Source organism: Hylobates moloch, unplaced genomic scaffold (genome assembly GCF_009828535.3).
Source record: "Hylobates moloch isolate HMO894 unplaced genomic scaffold, HMol_V3 SCAFFOLD_24, whole genome shotgun sequence".
NCBI classification, from domain to species: Eukaryota; Metazoa; Chordata; class Mammalia; order Primates; family Hylobatidae; genus Hylobates; species Hylobates moloch.
The window spans coordinates 24,855,341-24,872,989 of record NW_026652299.1 but is presented as its reverse complement, the minus strand read 5'-3'; the positions used below and the strand labels follow the sequence as shown (position 1 = coordinate 24,872,989).

Sequence of the window (17,649 nt, the reverse complement as noted above, 5' to 3'; positions counted from 1 at the left end):
TTCGATAATGGCCTTTGGAGGCTCATTTGTTGACCATTAGTCAGCCAGAGGGTCATATAGTTGTCATGACTTAAACATACTGGATGTGTGTTGTGCTGCTTGACGATGTGGTTTGTTAGGGAGCAGTGACCCTCCTCCATTCCGTGCTGCTGCCACTTTGGATGAGTGTTCAGTGAATAATGTCATTCATAGGCCGTGAGATTTTAAGATGGAGAAAATCCATTTCAGGTCCCGGATGAAGTCACGTGACTCTTTCAAAATAGGTAAGGGCAGACCGTTTTGGGAATACTGCCTTAGAGACTCAAGCTTTTGGTTTTAACTTCATTTCTATTACGTCCAATACATAGGAAAAAAACTGTCGTCCATAATGGCATTCTTGTGATCTATCAAATCTGGTCAATCAAAGCAGTCACCAGAGCACTCTTAAGGCTGTGACTCCTTCACAGGACTAAGGCAAGTGGCAGGGATGGAGGGTGGCGAGGGCCTCTTCCCCTCCATCTGTGACTTGATGGGGAATGAGAGCAGTAAGATCGGGAGCTGTCATCTGCAATCCACTCAGTGTTAATTCTGTTTAGCAAAGCACAACAACTTCATTTAATTTCCTATCAGTGCCCCTTCCTCCTCCCTCTATCCTGTGACCTTGAGCCTTATGCCATTGGACTATACATTATTGCCATCCCCTAAGCTTGTTGCCGACACCTGCAGGCCCTGTGCCACTCTCCCTTATTACCTGATGATTTTAGCTCCTGGCTGACTGCTGCTGTCTCTCATAATTCAGGATAGACATAGACAAACCTTCCTGTACCCTGGGGACTCTTAGGTCATTGAAGAACTCACTGCAACTTTCTTGTCGTCTGTCTCAGCCACCTCCTCCTGGAGGCACACCTTTGCCATAGTCATTAATAACTGCACCCTAGTCCACAATACCATCTCAATATCCACCTCCCGTTCTCTGACTGCTGTCTCCTGACTTTCCATTTCTCTGCCTCTGGTGCCGCCTCCAAGGCTCTTGAACCCCCACCTTCATTGATCCTGCTGTCTTCTCACTATTCCACCCCCTGACTTGAGATCCTCTACGCCTTCTCATCAATCTCTGCCTAGACCCTTGCTGCCCTGACCCCTCTGGCCCCAGGCCTAACCCTGCCGCACTCCACCTTCTCCACCTGCACCTGAACAGCTGCAATGCACGTGGTGGGGTGGAGGGTGAGTGCTGACTGGCCACACTGTCGGTCATGGCCGCTAAGCTGCAGTCAGGTCCTCACGCTGCCCCACAGTTCCGCTCGCTCTCCAGGTTGCTTTAGACCCTCAACCCTGAGATCCCTCCTCTCCCAGCTGCTGTCCTTACTTTGGGCCATCCTAGACAGCATGCTCTTGCTCCTGGCCACGTCCCCCACCTGCCTTCCTGTGTGGGTGAGCGAGCGAGTAGTGCTATCTGTCCTCCCTCGTGCCCGGGCTCCCCACCTCTGGAACACCTATGAGCACACTTCAGCATTGTCCTCCCTCTTCCACACCATCAAGTTCTGCACCCCACCAGCATAGGGACAGCTCTCCCATCCGAACCCTACCACAAGAGCCACCCCATCTTCCCTTCACAGCCAAATTCCTGAACTGAGTTCTCCATACCCTCTTTCCTCCATGAGGGCTTCCGTACAGCACTCTGCTGAGACAGCTTTTGCCAAGGTCACCAAAGGTTCCTGTTGCCACAGGAATAGGATTCTCTGTCTTGGAATTGCTTCACCTCTCAGCAGCATTGGACACGTGGAATGAACCGACACCCTTCTTGCCAACACTTGCTTCGCTTGGCTTCACTGGTCACTCCTCTCCGTCTCATTTGCTGGTTCTTCCTCATCCCTTAACCTTTGCAATGTAGAAGGCCCCAGGGCTCGGTCCTCTGACTTCTCTAATTATATCTTCTCCCTAGATGACCTCATGCATGCTCCCAGCTTTAAATAACAACGAAATGCTGCAGACTCCGGATCTCAGTCCACAGCCCAGCTGCCCGCTGGAGTCCCTGCTGGGTGCTCCCCATCCCTGGTGAGGTGGCTGATAGGTATCCTCTGATAGATGCCTCAGATGATAACACACTCCAGCTGAGCCTCTGAGCTTTCTCTCTGAGGCTGGACCATGCTCAGTCTTCTCCACTGAAGGACATGACCTCCAGTCCTCCATTTGTTCAGGCCAGAAACCTTGGATATATATCTCTTTTTTCTTTTACCCCCACACCCAGGCCATCAGCCAGTTATGTCTGCTCCATAGGCGTTCAGAGTATATCCAGGGCCCAGGCCCCTCTCACCTTTTTCACTACTACCACTGGGTCCGAGGCATCACCATTCTTACCTGGACTATTGCAGTCATCTTCCTTCCAACTGGGCTTCTTGCTGTCACTCCTGCCCCACTACAATTCTTCCTGTTCTCATTCCTGCCCCACTGCAATTATCCACCCAGCCATCACAGCGATTCTTCTAGAACGTGAGTCAGATCCTGTCATGCCTCAGTTCAAAACCCTTACTCAGAGAAAGAGCCTTGGCCTTGGTCCTCTTCCCGGCGCACACCAAACATATGCATGCCCCAGGGCCAGCTGGTAAACATACATATGCCCCAGGGCCTTTGCACTTGCTCTTCCCTCTGCAGTGACTTTTCTACATTTTTTGCATGGTTTCTCTCCCTTTCTGTCAGATGTCTGCTCAAATGCCATCAAAGAGGCCTTCTCTGCTTATCCTATATAAAATAGCAAATGCTTGCCCTTGCAAAACTCATTTGTCTATCTCTGTTTTACTTTTTTAAAAATCCTTTTCTGTTCCATCTTCTGCTATTCGAATGTCTCCAATGTATAGAACAGTAGCTGGCACTTCATAGGCCAGCAGGGATGTTTCTGGGATGAGTGAATGACTTTAAAATTATATTTGTTTTTTGTTTGTTTGTTTGTTTTGTTTTGTTTTGAGACGGAGTCTCATCGTGTCGCCCAGTCTGGAGTTCAGTGGCACAATCTCGTCTCACTGTAACCTCTGCCTCCCGGGTTCAAGCGATTCTCCTGCCTCAGCCTCCTGAGTAGCTGGGACTACAGGCGCATGCCACCACAATGGGCTAATTTTTGTATTTTTAGTAGAGGCAGAGTTTCACTATGTTGGCCAGGCTGGTCTCAAACTCCTGACTTCAGGTGATCCGCCTGCCTTAGCCTCCCAAAGTGCTGGGATGACAGGCATGAGCCACTGCACCTGGCCTAAGATTGTATTTGAATGTTAAAGTGAAACTTTACAGATTGTTGAAGCTCATCTCATAGCAATGTATTAACAGATCTGTGTAGATTGAATACACTCTCTAGGAGTTTCTTTAATTGAAATTAGTGATCCAGATGTGTAAAGTGGTGTAGACTGAGCTCTGGAATAATTGGTCAGCAGTCCTGCATGCATATGTGTTTCAAATGGAGTTGAGGAAATGAGATGAAAACCTGTGTTGAAAGTTAGTTTGTTTTTGTGGGTCTGACTCGGGTCACTGCTGCATTTGCATTTTCATGCGGCTGACAGTTCTTTTCTGCCACTCGGCTCCATGTATGCCCGGAGGCGGTACTGAGTCTCCTGTGAGGGCTTTTTTACCAGCTGCAAAAAAAAAAAAAAAAACTCAAACGCTGTGGTGGTTAGTCACAATAGGCAAGATAAGTGTCCTAGATTGTCATTTGTTTCTGTTTGAACTGTTCCCTGGAAAACTGAGTAGAAAACTGAACAGTGGATTGTACAACTGTACAGATTAAGGCAGAGTTTTTTCCCCCACTTGCCTTAAAGCAAAGTTGCTGGTTTTAAAAGTGACCTAGAAGTGAACTTGTGGTGACATTTAAAATTATACAAATTGGAAAAGGCAAATGGTGCACTTTTGCATATATTGGAATATTTGTCTTTCTGTGTTTGCTTTAGGCAAGCATGAGTGGGAGGAGAAAGCTCAGCTTTGACATAGGCAGCCCCGGGTTGGAAGAACACAGGCATTGTTGCTAGCTTGGAGGTGTGACCTTGGGTGAGCTGCTCGGCCTCTCCAGGTCTCAGTTTCTGACTCTGTTAAGTGGGGATGATAACACTGACCTTCCAGAATTTCTCTCTGGCTTTGTTAAGGTGACCTAGCTTGGTGCTGCCTAAACATATTGTTTTGGGGAATAATTTATGTTACACTGCTATTTTACAAAGAAATACTATTAATCCCATCATGCAGAGAGAACATTTAGACACTGACGTTTGGACGTCCCCCATGAGCGCTAGGCAGTGGAGCCAGGCCTCTTCCTACAAGGCAGGGGTGTCTGGCTGCTGCCCGTTCTCCCCCTCCACCTGTCAGCTCCAACCACACCACCCAGCAGTGTTCTTGGACCCAGGGAAGGACTCATTTTTTATTTTCCAAGAACCTTCTCTTCCCATTTCATTTCCCCAGGTGCCTTGCCCTTGGATTCAGCCAGCCCTGAGCACATTACCTGTCACATGTTTCCTTGACGTATCCCCTTTCTTCTGGTTGCAATTTTCCCCAATTAGGACTAATGGGCTCATTAACAGCAGCCGGCACTTTAAATGTCCTTTCTGTAAGGATAAAGCCGTCCCTTTCACTATTCTCTGGCTGTAACTTGCTTCAAGTGGGATGGAGTGGAGTGGGTTGGTAGAATGAATGGATACACAGGTTGTTCAAGGAAATATAATGTCTGGGAAGAAAAATCTTGCAAAGGCAGGTTTTGTAGTTTGAATATTCTAGATACCTGCCAGGCACCAGCCAATTAATGCCCAGCCGTTCATCTGTATATCTTGCCGAGCAGCTTCTCCTCTGGTATGACACCTTTCCCGCCATTTTAATAGAACCTCATTATGCAGAGAAGTCCAGGCTACAGGTCAGGTGGAGTGGCTCTGCACTTGTCCGCCTTTGCCCACCTTCAGCCACCAGGTGGCAGCAGAGTCTGTCTGGGCCTGGGAACTGATGAGGCCGAGCAGGTGTCAGTCATTTATTAAGGACTGTGTTCAATAGGTTTGTCCCTCTGTAAATCAGCTTTGGCGTCTGATAGCTGAAAGTCAAAGTCATCAGCTTGTAGATGGGGTGGCATGTTGTTCTAGTGCTCAAAAGCGACCATGCAATTGCTACTGCCTAAAATTTTATTTTTATTTTTATTATTTTTTTGAGGTGGAGTCTCACTCTGTCACCCAGGCTGGAGTGCAGTGGCAGGATCTCGGCTCACTGCAACCTCCGCCTCCCAGGTTCAAGCGATTCTCCTGTCTCAGCCTCCTGAGTAGCTGGGATTACAGACGTGCATTACCATGCCAGGCTAATTTTTGTATTTTTAGTAGAGACAGGGTTTCGCCATGTTGGCCGGGTTGGTCTCGAACTTCTTACCTCAGGTGATCCAACCCACCTTGGCCTCCCAAAGTGCTGGGATTACAGGCATGAACCACCACTCCCAGCCTAAAATTTTATTTTAAAAGTCAATGCTTAATTATTTCAAAGCCAATACCTAACTGTAGTCAGTTTTACCTCTATAGTCTTATTTTCTTCTTTTTCTTTTATTCCACTCTATTTAATGATGAGCCATTTCTAAAAAGAAGACTAATAATGTGTCAACGCTTTGGAAAATGTCCCTGTATATTTGTTGAGGATTCCTTAAAGCTGAGGGTTGAAAGGTGGTGAGCTGGTTTCTATGGCTCCTTTGTTAAATGCTTCTTAGTACAACAATTGATAGGCAGCCTCCTCCATTTGGCCCAGGTGAGGTGCTTAAAAAATTCCTTCTCAAACCAATTGTAGGGAGACTTTCTTCTGCTTGGTGGAGGGGCTTGGAAGCTGTCCTTTAGCTTGTGCATATGTGAGCCTGTAAGCAGTGCCCGGAGCTTTGGGGTCAAAGGGTGACTCCCATGCAGGGGCAGGGACGCAGGAATTACTTTGCAGAGGGGATGTCCCTCTTCCCTTCTGAAGACTGAATGTTCTGACACATAATTAGGCAATGCCAGTAACTCTTCGGATAGTGTACAAAACCCTATGTTTGTCTCCAGGTTATTTTAAAAATTAAGAAATCTCACTTTAAGGCAGCAGACAGAATAAAAACCAGTCTGCCCTGGTGCAGAGCTGTGCCTCTGTGGGCTGTCTTCCTGGCTTAGCTGGGTGTGGCTGACAGCAGAGAACTATTACCGGCAGAGGGCTGAGTTGGGGCTACGAGTGGGGCCTGAGACAAGGTCTGAAGTGGCAGGGTCTCTTTATAGCTCTGTGGACCCCCTTGATGTCTAATTCCAGTCCCCAGTCTGTCAAAGCCACCCTGCACTTTTTTTTTTCCCTTGAGACGAAGTCTCACTCTGTCGCCAGACTGGAGTGCAGTGGCACGATCTCGGCTCACTGCAACTTCCGCCTCCTGGGTTCAATCGATTCTCCTGCCTCAGCCTCCCAAGTAGCTGGGACTACAGGCGCGTACCACCATGCCCAGCTAATTTTTGTATTTTTAGTAGAGATGGGGTTTCACCGTGTTGGCCAGGATGGTCTCGATCACTTGACCGCGTGATCTGCCCATGTCAGCCTCCCAAAGCGCTAGGATTACAGGAGTGAGCCACTGCGTCCGGCCACCCTGCGCTTTAATGCAGACACCACAGCTGGTAGACACTTCCAGACTAAGATGTCAAGGAGACTTGGTTAAGTGCAAGATGGAACACAGAAGCTAAACCACAGGAGAGTAGAATCCTAAGAAGGCTGATTTGAGGCAGAGTACAGTATGTCCACACCCGGCTGCGTGAGACCCCCTGACCTAGCACACATTCTGCAGCCTTAAGGCCCCGTGTTTGCTAGAAATGCGTTGGGACCTGCCTGCAAAGGTCCTGGTAACTGGCCTTCCTCGGGCTCCAAGTCAAAGGGACAGAGTAGTTTCTAGAGCCAGCAATTCTCTCTGTATTCTCTCTTCCTCTCTTTCCAACGTGTTGGGTTTTTCAGTGTCTTGGCCCAGGGTTGCTTGTACACTTGAAAGCGGAGCAGCTTGAAGACAGATTATTTTGGTCTTCCCTGAAAGCCTTCGAGAGTCAGGGAAATTTTGCTAGAAGGCTTGAGGTACAAGAGAGGGAGAGGAGGCTGGGGGCTGGAGTGACTCACCAAGGCTGAGGGGATGGAGCTTGTGGGTTCTACCATTGCCACGTGTCTGGTTCTGGGGAGGTGACTTGTCTTCAGAGGGGAATAGCTGACCCTAAGCAGGTGAGTGCCCCTTCTCCAGTCTCTGGCCCAAGCGAGGCCTGCAGCTCCCAGCTTCTGAGGGTGAGCGTCTAGCTTCTGGTGGATGGTGCTTTCTGCCAGCATTGGGGTTGGAGCTTTCTCTGCTCTGAGAATTCCACCCCTCTGTCCACTTCTCACCTTCAAAGCTTGGATCAACTTTCTTGTCCTCGATGTCTTCTCTCTGGGTCTCTTTGTCTTCATGAGTTTATGTTTGTATTACCCCTTACTCCCATCTTAATGGGGTTTTCAGAGGAGATGATGTAAATGAATAGATCAGCCTCTCATGTTTAACTTTGGAAATCTGCTTGCTTGCTCTCTCCCTTTCTTTTTTAAAATTGAAGTAGACTGTAATCCCAGCACTTTGGAATGCCGAGGTGGGCGGATCATGAGGTCAGGAGATGAGACCATGGTGAAACCCCTTCTCTACTAAAAATACAAAAAATTAGCTGGACGTGGTGGCGGGCACCTGTAGTCCCAGCTACTTGGGAGGCTGAGGCACGAGAATGGTGTGAACCCAGAAGGTGGAGCTTGCAGTGAGCTGAGATGGCACCACTGCACTCCAGCCTGGGCGACAGAGTGAGACTCCATCTCAAAAAAAAAAAAAAAAAAAAATTGAAGTATAATTTACAGATGGTGAAATGCAAAGATCTTAGACATGAAGTTCTTTGGGTTTTGACAAGTGCATGACCCACATCTAAGTCAAGACGCAGAACATGCCCACTGCCCCCAAAACCTCCTTTGTGCCATCACAGTCCCCTCTCTGCCCCTCTGTCATCACCCACCACTGCCCTCTGTCATCAGCCACCACTGCTGTGATTTCTGTCACCATAGGTAAATTTGGGCCTTCATTTTTGAATATTTGAGGGTAATGTGTATGGTCCAAATCACTCTCCCAACACAATTAACTAACTGAAGACCAACTCTAATATTATAAGAAATTGGAATTTAAGTAAGAACAATGCCATTTTATTTAAAACACACACAGTTGTGTCCAAATCTAACCTCTTCCTTCAGGAGTAAGGAGAGAAGATGTGTTGTCTTCTAGAATTTCCTTCATAACCAGAACTTCATGTCGGTTAAAACTTCTTCCCTAAAAAAAACTCAAGTAATCAAGAAAGAGCCTCAGTGTCTTTGAACAAACATCATGTCTCCTTCACAGATCTTCAATGTCATATTCTCCTTTGTTGTTCTCACCAAAAACAGAGACTTCCCATCTTAGAAATATATATGTGTGATGTCTTATTAAAAAAACATGTTATTAGCCCTCCTTTCAAATAACCCTCTGAAGTTGTATACTTGAGGGCAGAGGCCCTTGTGGTGGGGTTGTGGGAGAGGGTCTTGGGCAGTGTGCATGTACGTACATGGGAACCTATGATGGTGAGCTGGTGGGGACTGAGGTGTGATAGTTGCCTGGTTTCTGGCTGGTGGGCACTTCCATTATGTAGATGTTGCATATGTGACAAGCCGTATTTCAAAATTTCAAGTATTTTTCCAGCAAGGTGCAACAAGCTCTGCAGGACAAGCCATCAGAAGCAAGACTGAGCCAGGCATAAAACAGCCAGCACTTATCAAGTGCTTGCCCTTCCAGGCCTCACTAAAGCACTTTGCAGATATTTACTCACTACTGCTCGCAACCCCTGTGAGGTAGGTACAAGTTATCTGCGTCTCACAGATGGGGAAGGGGCACTTGGAGGTAAAGTGACCTGCCCGAGGTTTCCCAGCTCCTAAGTGATGGAGCCTGCCAGAACCAACCATTAGGAGGGACTTCACGGTGAAGGAAGGTTCTTACGCTCACTGGGGGTACTAGGAAGAAATTCCCAGTCTGTAGCTGAAGCAAGTGATACCCTTCTTTGCCTTTCACTACTTGCCGATACCTCCTCAACAGGAGTCAGCTCAGAATTGCCAGAATGAACCTCTCATGAGAACGGCCTCCCCTTCCCTTCCCATTGCCACTGCCCTGCTTTGGGCCTCATCATTTCTCATCCTGACCGCGGAGACACTTTCCCGTCTGGTGTTCTTCCCTGCAGACTCTCATCTGCTGAGTCCATCCTTCATGCCGCTGCCAGAGTGATCTTTTAAAAATGCAAGTCTGACTGCTGTATCCCTCCCTGTTTAGAACCATCGGATGCGTCCTTGTTTCCTTCTGAAGCACGTGCGCACTCTGGCATGGCATAGTGGGGCTTCCTTGGTTTGATCTCTGGCTACATCTCCAGCTTCTCCTCCAGCTATGGAATTTGGCACCCCCTCCTGTCTCCCCCAGCTCTCCCCTATCCCCTTACCCTGTTCTCTCTGGGCACACCATGCTGCCACTTCCTCAGACTTCCCATTCTGGTCTCTGAGTATCCCACCAGACTAGTGTTTATCCTGGGAGGCACAGCCAAGGACCATCTTGTCCCTAAGGTCCTTTCCATCCCACCTTCCCAGCACTTCACAGCTAGGAGACTCGACCCTGCTCTCCTTTTCATCCTGCTGTGTCCTGGCCAGTCCTCTGGAGCACTGATCACACTGTGGCCTTGTTTTTTTTTCCTTTTTGAGATGGAGTCCCGCTCTGTCGCCAGGCTGGAGCACAGTGGCACAATCTCGGCTCACTGCAACATCCACCTCCTGGGTTCAAGCAATTCTCCTGTCTTAGCCTCCCAAGTAGCTGGGACTACAGCTGCCCGCCACCACGCCCACCTAATTTTTGTATTTTTAGTAGAAACGGGGTTTCACCATGTTGGCCAGGATGGTCTCGATCTCTTGACCTCGTGATCCGCCCGCCTCGGCCTCCCAAAGTGCTGGGATTACAGGTGTGAGCCACTGCGCCTGGCCGGCCTTGCTTTTTTATATACTGACCTTCCCCAAAAGATGTGGCTCTCCCTGAGGTTGAAGATCAGGCTTACTGTTGCATCTCCATGGCCTGCACACATTGGGAGTTAGTAAATGCAGGGGTCTGTTATTTATGTATGAATGAATGGATTCACTTTCCTTGCTATACCATACACTCTTCTAAAAGTTACCAGGCTTTCTGGAACTTGTATTAAGAAATTCAGATACCAGTAATAATATCCAGGTAACCCAGCCTCTGCCCAAATTACTTGATGAGATTACCTGTGTCTCAGCACTAGGACCACAATTTCGGTTTCTTTTCCATTTTCTCCATGCCCTGACACAGTGTTGGATATCCACTACCTGTTTAAAATGTATGTGCTGATTTGAGTTGGTCAGGTGTTGGGGGTGGGATACGGCAGACAGAGAAAATGGGGTCCCAGCTACTGAGGACCCAACACGTGAAAAGGGACACGGGACAGATCTTCTTGGGAAAAAGCCCCATTGGGGCCAATTCCGGGGCCTTTTCCTCCACAGCCCGCAGAGATGCCTCTGCACTTCCCCCAAGAAGCTCCTCCAAGTTGCGTGACCCTGATGAAGGTCTTCCTTCACCGTATGATTTGTTACGGGAAAAATAAGGAAGGAATTTGGAAGCAGTTAAGGTCACTTTGTGCCGAGACTATCGCACTATATCATGTTAAATAAAATGTCAGGTGATAGTTATTGAGTCTTTCTTTTCTAATGGTTTTATGCACAGTAGATAATTTTATTATCTATACATGATTTGGATTTGAATAAATTATCAGTTTTTTAAGATTTAATAAGAATATGTAAATATATTTGTATTCCCTATTTAAGTCAACCTATGAATGAAATGATGAGAGTAATGATATTTTGTGAGGATGGTGGGGGCTTTTTGGTAGATGACCTCCTCGGATCTCCTCCACGATCATGGAACACAGATATTACATCCCCTTCTTACAAATGAGAAAACCGAAGCTCAGACAGGTTAATTTGCCTAAGGTCTCCCATCCCAGAATATGGGTTCAAATTTTAGAGGTTTTTCACCTTAAGCTACCTATAGATATTCAAATCTAAATTTATTCACATGAAATGATGTGTTAAATCATTTACAAAATTATCAACCATAAGATTCTGTTGACAAATACCCATGAAATATTTACTTTTAAAAATGTCCTGTCCATGCATACGTATTTCAGTTTTAAACATGAAAAATATTTTAGCTTTTAGGTTGCAAAAAAAAAAAAAAGCCCAAAACAACCCACCCACTATATGAAGAATATACAAAATGAACACAGGCTGATGATGTACATCAGTGTTTCTGTATAGTAACAGGAAACCTGGAACAGTATTTTTGGGGTGGAGGTAATTTGGTAATATATACCCAGATAAAAATTATACAAGCCCAGTGATCCACTGAGGCCTCTTGCGGGCTCCATGGGTGCAGTGACAGGGACGCAGGAGTGCAGGGAGGGGCTCTGGGTTGCCAGAGACCTGCTGTGGAGAAGTTTTCTGCCCTCAATAAGCCCTACAACTGTACACAGTTTAGTTTGAGTCCTATTTTCATCATCCGCAAAACTAAGCTACTTATGCCTTTGTAGGGTGTCAGCATTGAATGAATATTGGGATGTCGGCCAAATGCTTAGCCAGGAGCCTGTCTGCGGCATGGCTCAGCCAGGCGGGATGTGACATTCCCTCGTGGTCAGTGAGGCATGCTGTCCTGGCTATGACGATTGGGAGGATGTGAAACTGAAGCTGGGTGCTGGCGAATCATGGAGGCAGTTGGGAACCTCAGTATCTCAGGCTCAGTTCCTCAGCTGGGAATGAGAAAAGGGTGTGGCTTAGGAGAGGGGTGAGCCTGATGTCTGAAACCGCTTTCCTCTCATGGGTGAGCAAGTTGAAAAGCCAGATTCTACCAGGAAGGTGCCACGGGACGCCTTGGCTGCGCTCCCGGATGTGTGGGGCCGTTTCATCACGCAGTTGCATGGGGCTTGCTTGTGTGCTCAACTTTCCGGGATGTCCTGAGACTGGACTTTCCAGTTTCCAAGATTCAGTCCCATCGTCAAAGCCTAATATCTGATTTTTTGATTTGATTATCTAGTGTAGAGAAGTGGAAAAATCTTCAAGTTTGGGTCATTAAATATTGTAAAATAGGGCCAGGCGCAGTGGCTCACACCTGTAATCCAAGCACTTTGAGAGGCTGAGGCGGTTGGATTATTTGAGGTCAAGAGTTCAAGACCAGGCTGGTCAACATGGTGAAACGCTGTCTCTACTAAAAATACAAAAATTAGCTGGGCGTGGTGGCGGGTGCCTGTAATCTCAGTTACTCGGGAGGCTGGGGCAGGAAAATCACTTGAACTCAGGAGGCAGAGGTTGCAGTGAGCCAAGATGGCGCCACTGTACTCCAGCCTGGGCAACAGGGCCAGACTCCCTCTCAAGAAAAAAACAAAAAACAAAAACAAAAAAAACCCAAAAGAACCGTTGTAAAATAGAAATGGATATGGGGAAGAGAGGGGGGGAGAAGGCAAAGCAGGAAGGAGGAGGCAGGAAGGGCAGAGCTGGCACCAAGGCAGGCCCTGGGCTGGATGCCCAGGAGTGTGGGCAGAGGGGGTGCAGCGCTGAGAGGCGGACTGGAAGCTTCCCCTGCCAAGCTCATGACAAAGAATGGGAGGCAGGGAGGAGGCCCACAGATCTTGCTGAGTGCTAAGCGCCTGCACCCCTGCTCCGAGCTACACCTTGGTGCCACTGTTGACAGCCAGCCCGAAGCCTCCAGTGTCTCTCAGGGACCTGGGCTTCCTTCCCACCAAGGAAGAGGGAGAGAGACTAGGGCTGCCCTCCACTGTGAAGGACCCCGCTAATTATTCATGACACCCCTGCAGAGTGGCTGGACTGCCACAGCTTCCCCTGTGCCCATCCTCAAAGACAGAGCCTCAGAAGTGGACATCCATCTTTCAGAAAGGCCTTAGAGGAGGTCTCCCAAGGACGAGCATGTTGTTTCCCACCGCAGCCTTGAGTTTTGAAGAGTGAAGCGGGGGTGGTTAGTGAGTCTAGGTTTAATTCTTCCACCCGATTTCCCATTTCATCACACTCCTCAGTATTATGACATTTGGATTATTTTTTAATCTTCTCTTCCCCTTTTTGTTGTTCTGCTGTTGAACTGATTATGCAGAACCGTGTGTTGATGTCTCTGTGGCACCTTCCCTTCAGGGATGCAGCTCTGTTTTCCAAACACCCTGCTTAATCCTCTTAGGAGGGAGGATGCACCGGTGCTCACCCTGTCCGTCAGGGCCGGCAGAGACGGACGCTTTACAGGTGTTTGTGAACCTGGACCATGCTGGACGGGAGGCTTGGAGGCACCAAGATGCCAAATCTCTTACCCATCCCTCCAGCCAGGCATCTCAAGTGGCTAAAGAATAAATGCATGAAAATTAAGAGCCAGCTCTGCCTGCGAAAGAGAACAGGAGCAAGCTGGCTGTTGGCTATCACCTGGAGTCACCTACTGGGAAGTGCCGAATCACCCCAGACCAAGGACGGGAAGGAGGCTTGCTGAGTGACAGTCCCATCCTGGCAGCGCCATGAACAGCAGAGCTTCAATTCAAAGTGAAAACAGACTCCCTGCATCAGAGCCAACCTATTGGTATAAGATATTTCACTTGCAGCCCAGGGGCGTTTGTGATAAATAGATCCACACAGGATCGCCTGGTTTCATTTTTCATGTATGTGGGCTACTCAGGACACCTCTCACTTTCCCAACTTTTTATATCTTTTTTTTTTTTTTCTTTGAGATAGAGCCTGGCTCTGTCGCCCAGGCTGGAGTGCAGTGGCATGATCTCGGCTCCCTGCAACCTCCACCTCCCGGGTTCAAGCGATTCTCCTGCCTCAGCCTCCCAAGTAGCTGGGATTGCAGGCGTCCACCACCATGTCTGGCTACCAATTTTTATATCTTAATGGCCTTTCCAGAACTTTCCAGAACATGTACAACATGCTCCTAGTGGGCCTGGGGATGGTTGAGGGTGGGTAGCGCAGTAAGACAGTTACTGTTACTTCAGTTTTCTTTCAGGTCTTCTGGTTGAGTGAGGAAGAGGTTTCAGTTTGGTGATGGCACATCCTTAAGACTTCACTTGCTTCCCTCTCTCTGTTCTTTTGAGAGCGGGTCTCCACCAAGCATTTTAGCAGGTAAAAAATCTAGCTAGAATTTAATCGTATTATTTTGTTTTTATTTTTTTGAGGTCGTAATTGCTTTAAGGTCTTACAGCCAGTAATAACGGTTTCCTATTCATGTTAGGATGTTTATTCAGCAAACGCTTATATAGCACTTACTCTGTGGAAGATCTGTTTTAAATACCTTAAAAAGAGAAACTGTTTTCTCTCTCTCTGTCATTCTCATTCTCTCTCTCTCTCTTTTCTTTGTGGTAGGGTCTCACTCTATCACCCCAGGCTGGAGTGCCGTGGCGGGACTGCGGCTCACTGCAGCCTCGACCACCCTGGCTCAAGCGATCCTCCCACCTCAGCCTAAGAGAAACTCTTGGAACAGAAAACCAAATACCACATATCCTCAGTTATAAGTGGGAGCTAAATGATGAGAACACATGGACACAAAGAGGGGAACAACAGACACCGAGGCCTACTTGAGGGTGGAAGTTGGGAGGAGGGAGAGGAGCAAAAAAGATAACTATTGGGTACTGGGCTTAATACCTGGGTGATGAAATAATCTGTACAGCAAACCCCCATGACATGAGTTTTCCTGTGTAACAAACTTTCACATGTACCACCGAACCTAAAATAAAAGCTAAAAATAAAATTAAGTTAAAAGAGAAACTCTTATTTTTCTCGTAACCTAATTACAAACCTATGTGGTAAAAACTATAATCACCCTCATTTTATAGCTGGGGGAACTGAGGCAAGAGGAGGTTAAATCAGGTTAGGAAGTAGTAGAAGTGGTGCTGAAACCCTGACAGTGTGGCTCTAGATTTTGTGTTCTTTTTTTTTTTTTTTACCTTTTTTTCTTTAGAGATAGTGTCTTGCTGTCAGTCAGGCCGGAGTGCTGTGGTGCAATCATGGCTCACTGCAGCCTTGACCTCCTGGATTCAAGAGATCCTCTCAACTCAGCCTCCTGAGAAGCTGGAACTACAGGTGTGCACTACCAGCTTGAGTAATATTTAAAAAATTCTTTTGTAGAGATGGGGTCTCACTATGTTGCCCAAGCTGGTCTTGAACCCCTGGCCTCCAGCGATCCTCCTGCCTCCCACATCCCTGTGATTACAGGCCTGAGTCCCCATGCCTGGCCTGGACTTTGTGTTCTTAACCTCTGTGCTATGCTGCCTCTCCATAGGGAACATGAAAAATTAATGTTTTCAGGCCGGGCGCCGTGGCTTACGCCTGTAATCCCAGCACTTTGGGAGGCCAAGGCGGGTGGATCACCTGAGGTCAGGAGTTCGAGATCAGTCTGGCCAACATGGCGAAACCTGTCTCTACTAAAAATACAAAAATTAGTGGTCATGGGTGCCTGTAATTCCAGCTACTCCGGAGGCTGAGGCAGGAGAATCACTTGAACCCGGGAGGCGGAGGTTGCAGTGAGCTGAGATCGCACCATTGCACTCCAGCTTGGGAGACATCCAAACAAATAAACAAACAAACAAACAAACATTTTCAGGGAAAACAGTGAGTAGATTTGAAGGAAACGTTGATATGAAGAAATGAGGTCCAAGCCTGGGTGGAAATGGCAGATACGGTAGAGGTGAATGGAAATGGGTGCAGTGGCTGGCCACACTGGCAGATACAAGGAGGAAGGAGCTAGTGGATTAAGCACTTACTTGACCTCAGACAGGGCACACTTCTCAACAGGGTCTCTGGAGTCTCAGCTAAACATTCCTGCAGGTTGACTCTGTGGTAGAGCTACCTTGCCGGAACAGATGTATTTGTAACAATACACACATGCACACACATATACTGCTGCTTTTGCTATTAGGTACCAGTCCTTTCCTTTCACCTTGGTGACAGCCATAGGGTGGTTTTCAGCTCTGCTCAGAGATAAGCTGAGGAACTCCTCCAGGCCCTATGGATGGGGGTGGTGTTGGGCGGGGAGTCAAGGCCAGGCTGCTTCTGAGGCCAAGCAAGGTCTTAACCAAGTATTGAAAAGTGACCTCAGGCCAGGTGCAGTGGCTCACACCTGTAATCCCAGCACTTTGGGGGGCCGAGGCAGGCGGATCACCTGAGGTCAGGAATTTGAGACCAGCCTAGCCAACATGGAGAAACCCCGTCTCTACTAAAAATACAAAAATCAGCCAGGCATGGTGGTGGGTACCTATAATCCCAGCTACTCAGGAGGCTGAGGCAGGACAATCGCATGAACCTGGGAGGTGGAGGTTGCAGTGAGCTGAGATTGTGCCACTGCACTCCAGCCTGGGTGACAAGAGTGAGACTTTGTCTCAAAAAAAAAGAGAAAAGTGACCTCAGTCTCCTACTCAAAAAGGAAAGTGCTAGGTTCAAACATGACTCTGGACCATGATTCTCAGACTTCAGCGTTTACATAATGAAGAGTTTAAATCTTAGAGATTGATTTGGATTTGGCAGCTCTTTATTTTACTAAGTGTGGACATTAAAAACCAAACCACACTTCCCTAAACAGTAACAAAGTCCGACCACTGTCTATCAACACTATCAATACGTAAATGAAAGGAGATCCTAACACAGAAACATAGGGAGGAAATAAACTCCGAATAACCCGTGTGCGTGTGTGCATGTTTGCATGCATGTGCATATCACATTGCTTAAGACGACGAAAACTTCTTTGGGAAACAACATTGGCAGTATTGGGAACCACCGGCCTGGAGTGCCTGTCTGCTGTTTTTGCTGTCTCCTGTTGGCTGCCTTAACTACCTTAATTTAAAAATTACCTCCCTCAAGTCATACCAACAAGGTATTTCCTAGTTATCCTGAAGTGGAAGGTCCTGATTATGGATTGTCCTGGCTCTTACTCTCGGCAGGTTTTTTTTTTTTTACTTTAAATTCTGGGATACATGTGTAGAATGTGAAGGTTTATAGGTATACATGTGCCATGGTGGTTTGCCACATCTATCAACCTGTCATCTGGGTTTTAAGCCCTGCATTCACTATGTATTCATCCTAATACTCTCCCTCCCCTTGCCCCCAACTCCTGACAGGCCCCAGTGTGTGATGTTCCCCTCCCTGTGTCCATGTGTTCTCATTGTTCAGCTCCCACTTATGAGTGAGAATATGTGGTGTTTGGTTTTCTGTTTTTGTGTTAGTTTACTGAGGATAATGGCTTCCAGCTTCATCCATGTCCCTGCGAAGGACATGGACTCATTCTTTTTCATGGCTGCATAGTATCCCATGGTGTATATGTGCCACATTTTCTTTATCCAGTCTATCATTGATGGGCCTTTGGGTTGGTTCCAAGTCTTTGCTATTGTAAATAGTGCTCTCTGCAGATTTGTAAAAAGCCACTTCCCACTTGGCCCCATCACCAGTGGCGTAGAAAGTCCTGGGAGGCTGTGTGTGATCTTTGAGAGGACAGCCATGGTGTCTGCTCACTGCCCTATCCTAGGACCTAGCACAGGGCCTGGCATAGGGCAGGCACACAATGCCTATTTGTTGCATGAC

The 17,649-nt window shown here is 47.5% G+C and overlaps 1 protein-coding gene across 1 annotated transcript in view; it reads left to right on the top strand.

Annotated features, from left to right (window-relative positions):
- The window catches only part of CUNH2orf76 (chromosome unknown C2orf76 homolog), an 80,426-nt gene extending 71,665 nt beyond the window's left edge, over positions 1-8,761 (top strand). The window contains exon 6 of the mRNA XM_058434405.1: positions 8,693-8,761. Coding sequence (XP_058290388.1) covers positions 8,693-8,739 — 47 coding nt within the window. The 3' untranslated portion in view covers positions 8,740-8,761. The remainder of the gene's footprint in view (positions 1-8,692) is intronic.
- The last annotated feature ends 8,888 nt before the right edge of the window (positions 8,762-17,649 follow it).